The sequence below is a fragment of the Carcharodon carcharias genome, chromosome 19, assembly GCF_017639515.1.
Source record: "Carcharodon carcharias isolate sCarCar2 chromosome 19, sCarCar2.pri, whole genome shotgun sequence".
Lineage (NCBI taxonomy): Eukaryota > Metazoa > Chordata > Chondrichthyes > Lamniformes > Lamnidae > Carcharodon > Carcharodon carcharias.
This window is the reverse complement of record NC_054485.1, coordinates 56546557-56556399: the sequence shown is the minus strand read 5'-3', so window position 1 is coordinate 56556399 and position 9843 is coordinate 56546557. Positions and strand designations below refer to the sequence as shown.

At 42.9% G+C, this 9843-nt stretch overlaps 1 protein-coding gene across 1 annotated transcript in view; it reads right to left on the bottom strand.

Moving 5' to 3' along the window:
• Positions 1 to 1901: 1901 nt before the first annotated feature.
• The window catches only part of adgrb2 (adhesion G protein-coupled receptor B2), a 1120188-nt gene continuing 1112246 nt past the window's right edge, over positions 1902 to 9843 (bottom strand). The window contains exons 36-37 of the mRNA XM_041212905.1: positions 7134 to 7187; positions 1902 to 2069 (exon numbers count right to left, since the gene is read on the bottom strand). Of these exons, the coding sequence (XP_041068839.1) occupies positions 1902 to 2069; positions 7134 to 7187 (222 nt within the window). The remainder of the gene's footprint in view (positions 2070 to 7133; positions 7188 to 9843) is intronic.

Sequence of the window (9843 nt, the reverse complement as noted above, 5' to 3'; positions counted from 1 at the left end):
TTATTTTTAGATAGATTCAGGAGAGATAGAACAACAATATTATTGGAACAAAAATTTATTAGCAAGCTCTGATGAAAGGGATCAGATCACAGTGGACCCATTTTTTAGGGCTCCTGAACAGATATCTGTTAAACGATATCTTTCACAAATTGGTCACTTTCTGGACAACATAGGTGTTGGGCCTGCCTCACACAGCCTTCTTCAGCTACCCCAGTGGTTACTGATCCATTAGAGCAAAGAGGAGAAGAGTAAACTGGACAGATTAATTTCTCCACTTGTATTTTTATGATGTGATTAGCCAACAAATCAAGAGAGTATTCAAAAAACTGAAAAATGTTTTTGAACAGTTCCACTGGCTATGCTTTTTATTGATTGCTGCTTTATGACTACTGTGTTTTGACTGATAGCTTTTGTTCCTACTTACTACATGTTGGTTGGTATGTTCAGAGCCTGTTCAGTCATGATTTGTTGTTGGTTTGTGAAAATCATATTTCAATTAATCAGGTACATATATGTGATACATATTTTCATGCATGACACTTGGAGGTGTGATGGGCATTGCTAGATGCAAGACCTATATATATATGTATATATATATATATATATATATATATATATTTATAATATGGAAATGCGTTGCATTCATTGTGTGTTCAACATATCTAAGAAATATCTGCACAGAACAAAAACCTAATTAGATCAAATTTTCTAAGGATCAATAATAAAAATTTACTTCACCATCTCTGAGCACATCTCTCACAGACATTATTAGGAATCTGTTCACTGGTAATGTGGTCCACCTGCCATATCCAAACCACTACATGCACCCTTCTTCTAAAAGTGTGATCTTCCATTAGCAAAGCTACAGAGGATCTGTGTGTATTTTTTAAACGTCAAGAACTCGCGAAGAAAAAAAACCCAGCATTTAATTTATGAAAAGAATGTGAGACTTTTGACCACAGGCCCCTCTAACGGGAAGTGACATAACAACTTTAAAAAAATGATTTGACAGTTATTACAGAGTATGCTGTCCAGAGAATCCTTCACTGGGAGTCATTTTAACCTCACTGGCAGGCGAGAAATGCATAGGATCAGGTAGAAATCTAGTTTTACAGCCTGCTTGCTGCTCTCTAGTGGTTTCAATGGCAGGCTGTAAAACCAACACTGCATCTTATCTCATTATTTTATCGATGGGCACTATAATGTCATTGATTGCAATGCGACCTGTGCTCGTGTCTGGTGTGGCTTCACACTGAGCGCAGAGCCTCACACAATTACCCCCTTGGTCCATTTTCAAAATGGTTGAACAAAAAAGTATTATTGGATTCGGGGAACAGCACATGACTAAGGAAATTTGACAGAAACAGCAGCCACTGGTCATAAGTCACAGCTTTCACAAAAGAGAACAACTGCTGCAAAGCTGTGACTAACAAAGCAAATACAAAGTATTTTTAAAAATAACTGTTGCTTGATTGTCTTTTTCAACATAAGATAGTGAGACAAAAATGATATAGTCTGACTGAAAATTAATTTCATCTAATAATTTATTTTTGTCAACTAGAGATTTAGTGCCTGAATCCTTTTAGTCTCGGTTGTGGGTTTCACACACACATCAAAAGAAAATCATATGGGAAGTAGAGTCTTCAGTATGCAGATCCGGAACATAGTTTCAGATTCAGTCTTGCAGTCTCACCTGTCAGTCGCAGTGAGAAAGTTGAAAATAAGAAGAGTGCAGGAGAATTCCACTTTTCTGATTGGGAAATGAGGATTTGTTCACAACAATTCAAAGAATATTCAGGAATTCAACACACAAAAACTTCTTCTCAAAGCATCAGTGTGAAAATATATATTTCAAGCTTGTTGTTTCTGTTATTTAATTTGTTTTTACCTCTGAGTCCACTTTAAACTTCAGTTTGAAAGTCTCCTTCAGATGTATCCAGAGGGATTGTGGCAGATGCTTCCCACTCTGGTGAATGAAGTTCTAAATTTTCCTGGGTGTCTAAATGAAGTGTGTTGGCTGCTGTGGTCTGGAAGTTCTCCCACGGTTGCTCCACAGGTGTGGTTTGTTCCTGTGAACAGAATATTTCTAATTCAGTCTCTCTGCTAGTGCATTTCAGTGGCCCTGGTTTTACTCAATATTGCCCCCTTTTTCTCTCAAGGTGCCTACTCTCAATGAGATCCCTGAGCAGGTGTAGTAAATCTGGCTAATTTCTACCCACCACTCCTCTAACCTCTCTCCAACCTCTAGCTTAGCAGTACTGAGGTCAATTACATCACTTCCTAATACTTTACCAGCTGACACCAGTGAATTCTGCAGACTAGTCCAGAATGGCTTGCAAGGCAGTTGGTGCCATTTTCCATTGGGTCATGAGTACAACTCGCTTGGTACAATAGACTTCATTGGCACCTGAATGATCAGTTTATCTTTCTAGTTCAAGAGGGTGATGACAAAATTGGAAGGTTTAACAATTTTTATTAAAACATCAATAACTTGGTTAGTTTTGTCCGCAGTTAAGTTTTTACACTTATTGACAACTCATATAAATTAGCAGCACATTCTGTCATTGCAGACACTTGAGATTAGGTGTTGTGATTTAATCTCTGTGTTGGATTCTGGAAAATTCTGAATTTAGTTTCTAATGTGAGATTTGACAATATTACTCACTGATGCCACTGTTGATGGAAAACTAGTCATCAAAATTCAGCTGCATCTGAAAGGCCTGTACATCTTATTTTGTGTCCTGGATTGATATTAGTAAATGGGGTGAAAGGCACAATCACAATGGCCACCGACAACAATTTAATGCTGGGAGTACCATTAGTTGCGCTAAAGTCAGGCTTTCACCCCTATCTTGAGAGAAAGTCCTGCCTTAGAAAGTTGCTGGTTCATTGGCCGGCCAGCAGCTCTGCAGTTCCAGCAGTGCCCTCTGGGAATGGTGGCCATGGCTGGGACTACAGGCAGTTTCATCATGTCAGGACCCCATATAAGTCTGGGGTTGGCAGGGGGGGTCTCAGCAAGGGGGCAGGGTTAAGTGGATGGGGAATGTGTTCAAGAGGCTAGGGGAGGGTGTTTTTTATTCCTTAATGGGATGTGGGCATCGCTAGCTAGGCCAGCAATTACTGCTCATCCTTAATTGCCCTTGAGAAGATGGTGGTGAGCTACCTTCCTGAACTGCTGCAGTCTATGTGATGTAGATACAGCCACAGTGCTGTTAGGGAGGGAGTTCCAGGATATTGACCTAGTGACAGAGAAGAAACGGCTGGTGGTCCTATGAATCTGCTGCCCTTGTCCTTCTAGATGGTAGTGGCCATGGGTTTGGAAGGTGCTGTCTAAGCAGCATTGGTGAGTTCCTGCAGTGCATCTTGTAGATAGTGCACACTGCTGCCACTGTGTGTCAGAGGTGGAGGGAATAAAGGTTTGTGGATGTGGTGCCAATCAGGTGGGCTGCTTTGTCCTGGATGGCATCAAGCTTCTTGAGTGTTATTGGAGCTGCACTCATCCAGGCAAGTGGAGGGTATTCCATCACATTCCTGACTTCTGCCTTGTAGATGGCAGACAGGCTTTGGGAGTCAGGAGGTGAGTTACTTGCTGCAGGATTCCTAGCCTCTGACCTGCTCTTGTAGCCACAATATTTATATGGCTGGTCCAGTTCAGTGTCTGGAAAATGGTAACCCCCAGTATGTGGACAGTGGGGGATTCAGAGATGGTAATGCCATTGAATGTCAAGGGACAATGGTTAGATTCTCTTTTGTTGGACTGGCACTTGTGTGGCGTGAAATTTACTTGCCACTTCTCAGTGCAAGCCTTTATATTATCCAGGTCTTGGTGCATTGATGCTGAACATTGTGCAATCATCAGCGAAGATCCCCATTTCTGACCTTATGATGGAAGGAAGATCATTGATGAAGGAGCTGAAGATGGTTGGGCCTAGGACAATACCCTGAGGAACTCTTGCAATGATATCCTAGTACTGAGATGATTTATCTCCAACATCCACAACGATCTTCCTTTCTGCTAGGTATGACTCCAACCAGCAGACAGCTTTCCCTTGATTCGTTTCCCCTGATTCTCATTGATTTCAGTTTTGCTAGGGCTCCTTGATGTCACACTCTGTTGAATGCTACCTCAATGTCAAAAGCAGTCACTCTCACCTCACCTCTGGAGTTCATCTCTTCTGTCCATGTTTGAACCAAGGCTGTAATGAAGTCAGGAGCTGAGTGATCCTGGCAGCACCCAAACTGAGTATCAGTGAGCAGGTTACTGCTAAGCAAGTGTCGTTTGATAGCACTGTTGATTACCCTTTCCATCGCTTTACTGATGATCGAGAGTAGACTGATGGGACAGAAATTGGCCAGGTTGGATTTGTCCTGCTTTTAGTGTACAGGACATACTTGAGAAATTTTCCACATTGCTGGGTAGATAACAGCATTGTAGCTGCACCGGAACAGCTTGGCTAGGGGTGCGGCAAGTTCTGGAGCACAAGTCTCCAGTGCTATTGCGAGAATATTGTCAGGGCCCATAGTCTTTGCAGTATCCAGTGCCTTCAGCCGTTTCTTGATATTACGTGAAGTGTATTGAATTGGCTAAAGACTGGCATCTATGATGCTGGGGACCTCCAGAGGAGGCTGAGATGAATCATCCACTCGACACTTTTGGCTGAAGATTGTTGCAAATGCTTCAGCCTTATCTTTTGCGCTGATCTGCTGGGCTCCCCCATCATTGAGGATGGGGATATTTGTGGAGCCTCCTCCTCCAGTGAGTTGTTTAACTGTACACCACCATTCACACCTGGATGTGCTAGGACTGCAGAGCTTAGATCTGATCCATTGGTTGTGGGATTGCTTAGCTCTGTCTATCACATGCTGCTTATGCTGTTTGGCACGCAAGTAGTCCTGAGTTGTAGCTTCATCAGGTTGATACCTCATTTGAAGGCATGCCTTGTGCTGCTCCAGCATGCCCCCCTGCACACTTCATTGAGCCAGAGTTGATCCCCAGCTTGATGGTAACGGTAGAGTGGGGGATGTGCCGGGCCATGAGGTTACGAATTGTGTTTGAGTACAATTCTGCTGCTGATGCCCCACAGCACCTCATGGATGCCCAGTCTTGAGTTGTTAGATCTGTTCAAAATCTATCCCATTTAGCACGATGGTAGTGCCACACAATATGTTAGATGTTCTGTTGAAGGGTCATGAGGACTTGAAACGCCAACTCTTTTCTTCTCCGCCGATGCTGCCAGACCTGCTGAGTTTTTTCAGGTAATTCTGTTTATGTTAGATGTTATCCTCAATGTGAAGACGGGACTTTGTCTCCACAAGGATTGTGTGGTGGTCACTTCTACCAACCCTGTCATGGGCAGATGCATCTGTGGCAGGCAGATTGGTGAGGGTCAGGTCAAGTGTGTTTTTCCCGCTTTTTGGTTACCACTCTTGGTGATGAACTTTGAAGTGTCCCATCCAGTGTACATTTTGTGCCCTTGCCACCCTCAGTGCTTCCTCCAAGTGCTGTTCAACATGGAGGAGTACTAATTCATCAGCTGAGGGGGAGTGGGGGTTGGGGGGGGGGGGGTGGTGGTGGGGAGGTGGCGGTAAGTGGTAATCAGCAGGAGATGTCTTTACCCATATTTGACCTGATGCCATGACACTTCATGGGGTCCAGAGTCGATGGTGAGGGATCCCAGGGCAACTCCCTGCTGACTGTATACCACTGTGCCACCACCTCTGGTGGGTCTGTCCTGCCAGTGGGACACGACAAACCCAGGGATGGTGTCTGGGACATTATCTGTAAGCCAAGATTCTGTGAGTGTGACTATGTCAGACCGTTGCTTGACTGGTCTGTGAGACAGCTCTCTCAATTTTGGCACAAGCTCCCAGACGTTCGTAAGGAGGACTTCACAGAACTGACAGGGCTGAGTTATGCCATTGTCGTTTCCAGTGTCGGGTTTCATTCCTTATAGTCTTGGCAGTTTGGTCAACTAAGTGTCTTGCTGGGCCATTTCAAAGGGCAGTTAAGAGTCAACCACATTGCAGTGAGCCTGAAGTCACATGTAGATCACACCAGGTAAGGACAGCAGATTTCCTTCCCTAAAGGGAATTCATGAACCAGTTGGGTTTTTACGATAGTTGACAATGGTTTCATGGTCATTATTAGGCTATTAATTCCAGATTTTTTAAATGATTTCAAATTCCATCATTTGCCTTGGTGGGATTCAAACCTGGGTCTCTGGGTCCACCCAGAGCATTACCCTGGGTCTCTGGATTATTCAGCCAGTGACAATACCACTACGCCACTGTCTCCCCCTAAAGGGCCAAGGGGAGGAGTGGATGACCTTGGGAGGGAGGGTGCCTCTGTTGGGTCCAGGGGATCCACAAAGGAAGTCCTTTCCACCTTGCCCGACACCAGCTCATGCAGCTAAAGCTGTCAGGGTTCCTGCATGGCACAAGCCACCTCCCGTCATGGGTAAACTGCTGGCAAGGGCGGAATCAGGCCCTTGAATTGCCATTAGTTGGCTACTTAAGGGCCTCAATAGGACCGAGGTTGGGTGGGTTGTCCGACGCCTCCTCCCTCCCCAACCCTCACCCCCCCAATAAAATTTCAGCGTGGTCAGGGGCAGGCGAGTGTGCAGCAGAAAGGCCACCCGCTGGATTTTACGTGCACTTCACTTTCAAACTCGCTGGCAGGGTAGTGTAAAATCCAGCCCAATATGGTACATTCACCACAGGGTAACTCAATTCTTTTGCAATCAACTCTACATCATAATAACCAGTTTGGGTAAAACACTGCTCTTAATGAACTTCTGTTCCTTTAAACCACTTTAAACTCAGTTAACTTTCTTTTTTGTTAAAGTCAATTGAAATCAACAATTCCTTCCTTTTTCCCATTATCCCTCTCCTCAATTATCTGCTTTCCTGCATTTTCTGAGTCTTTGTTTAATAGCCTATTTTCACTCTCTATTTTTCCTCTGTATATCAGCAGTTTCTATAACCTCCTTTATGCTGAGCTTTGTACTTTAGTGTATGTACACACAAATGTTCATCAAAGAGCTTGGAGTAATCAGCTTGGTTGCTTCAAATCACCAGATGCCTAGTATTCATCCCCACACTGTTGATGGAATAAGTGCCCGGGTTACACTTACAGCTGACGTGCTCTTTTCAGCTCCTGCTGTGGAAATGCTACATTGCTTTTCTTGCTGCAAAAGAAAATAGAACAGAAAGTATTGAAATCTGAGGTCTGAATGGTACAATCCAATTGGAATTCTGTATCACTCATTTAGGTAGTGCCTTTCTATTTCCTCCTCCACATTCCCAAATTGGAGATAGACAGTGAATGTAAGCAAGATATTCAACTGCAGTGGGCATCACAGCCAAGCCCACCTGACATCTGCACATGTGGTTTTCAGCAGTGGTTGCAAAATTGTGAATGGGAGGGCAAAGCTTGGGGTGTTTCACCTCCATAACTCTAATTGAAAGGCTATGGAAAACTGGCCTTTATCTCAAGGGATCTGGGATACAAAGAGTGGATTCAGAGAAATTATGTCCCCTGGTCGGGGAATCAACAATGATGGGACATCATTTGAAAATTAAAGCCTGGGAATTTTGGAGTGAAATGAGGGAGCACTTTTTCATAGAAAGAATAGTGGAAATTTAGAACTCTCACCAAAAAAGCTGCTTGAAGTTAATTGGAGCTTTCAAAACTGAGATTGATAGTTTTTGTTAGATAAGAATATCAAGGGATATGGAGTTAGTGCAGGTAAATGAGGTGCATTTCTATCATGATCTAATTGAATGACTGAGCAGGCTCGAGGAGCTGATAGGCTTTCTCCTGTTTGTATGGGTATTGAGGACAATTTTAGAACTGTCAAGTAGCTGTGAGGAGATCACTGAACTCACCATAGACTTGGCATCAAACCAAGGACCAGTGAGTTGTATGGGTGAGCTGCTAACTGTCGGAACTAGCTGGGCCCTCAGGGAAACACCGTATGAATTCTGACAGCGTTACACAATTGTCTTTTCTCAGACAAATAATGGCCACCTGACTCTTGGGAGGTCAGCAGGTATGCCATCAACCATTTGAGTGAAGCATCGGCTGCTTGTCAACAGCATCTGAACCTCTTGATTAAGTTAAAAGCTCTGACATGCTCCCTGGTATACTTTTGCTACACAAAGTATGTACTGTGTGGCATCTGCTGCTTGTATAATAATTTAAATGCTTATTGAACATGCTCTATACATTTTGAAGGTGAAGTCCTGGGATTTCCTCACATCCCGTGGGGCAACTTTTATACGTTGCTAAGCAAAAAAGTTTTCAGGCAATGACACTGGGACATGCATGTGCTCTCTTTGTTGTGGATTTGAATACATGTGTCAGATTAGACAGGTTGGGCACACATTGTCAACAACTGCTAAGACATGCAGTTGGGATTTATAGTAAAAATGAGGTATCAGCATGCTCTCTGAAGGAATTCTCACAGTGACGAGCAGAACATTTTGTAGGTACATTGATATTTTGACACAACAATCAAAAGTACATACACTGACAAATTGCCAGCAACATTGTCTATCAACAACTTAGATTTATATAGTGCCTTTAATATAATAACAAATCCTAAGGCACTTTACAGGAGCATCATAAACAAAATATGACATGAGACACACAAGGAGATATTAGATCAAATGACTAAAAGCTTGCTCAAAGAGGAAGGCTTTAAAATGTGTATTAAAGGAAGAAAGTATATTATTTTATTGTTGAAGTTTAACTGCGCATCCTGGAAGGTTAAACCAATGTGGATAACTGAAGCCAATGAAAATAAAAATTGGGAGAAAGGTATTAATAGGTTATTGATTCTCTAATACCTGTTTTTAAAGCATCGCATAAAAACAAGGTGTATCCAGTACATCAAATAATACACCACAATATAATTGGTTATTTAATACACAATATATTGTTCTTCTGCTAAAGTGAATTTTTGTTCTTTAAGGCTGCCAAGTTTAATTGTTATTAAATAAAAACTGCTTGATTTCACTTATTTAGGCTGAATATCAGAAACCCCAGTTGGAATCTTCAGTTCTAAAGTCTAAGTTTGGGGCGGGCATGGGAGTGGCAGTGATTCCTGCTGGGGGCGGTGGGATGGTTGAACACGCGTAAACTGGTTGGCAGACAGGAAACAAAGAGTAGGAATAAACAGGTCTTTTTCCGAATGGCAGGCAGTGGGGTACCACAGGGATCAGTGCTGGGACCCCAGTTATTCACAATATATATTAATGATTTACATGAAGGAACTAAACGTAATATCTCCAAATTTACAGATGACACAAAGCTGGGTGGGAGGGTGAGCTATGTGGAAGATGCAGAGATGCTTCAGGGTGATTTGGACAAGCTGAGTGAGTGGGCAAATGCATGGCAGATGCAATATAATATGGATAAAAGTGAGGTTATCTACTTTGGTAGCAAAAACAGGAAGGCAGATTATTATCTGAATGGTTATAAATTGAGAGAGGGGAATGTCCAACGAAGGGTGTCCTCATACACTAGTCATTGAAGGTAAGCATATAGGTGCAGCAGGTGGTAAAGAAGGCAAATGATATGTTGGCCTTCGTAACGAAAGGATTTGAGTACAGGAGCAGGGATGTCTTGCTGCAATTATGCAGGGCCTTGGTGAGACCACACCTGGAATATTGTGTACAGTTGTGGTCTCCTTATCTGAGGAAGGAAGTTCTTGCTATAGAGGGAGTACAGCGAAAGTTTACCGGCTGATTCCTGGGATGGTGAGACTGACATATGAGGAGAGATTGAGTCAATTAGGATTATATTCGCTGGAGTTCAGAAGAATGAGGGGGATCTCAAAG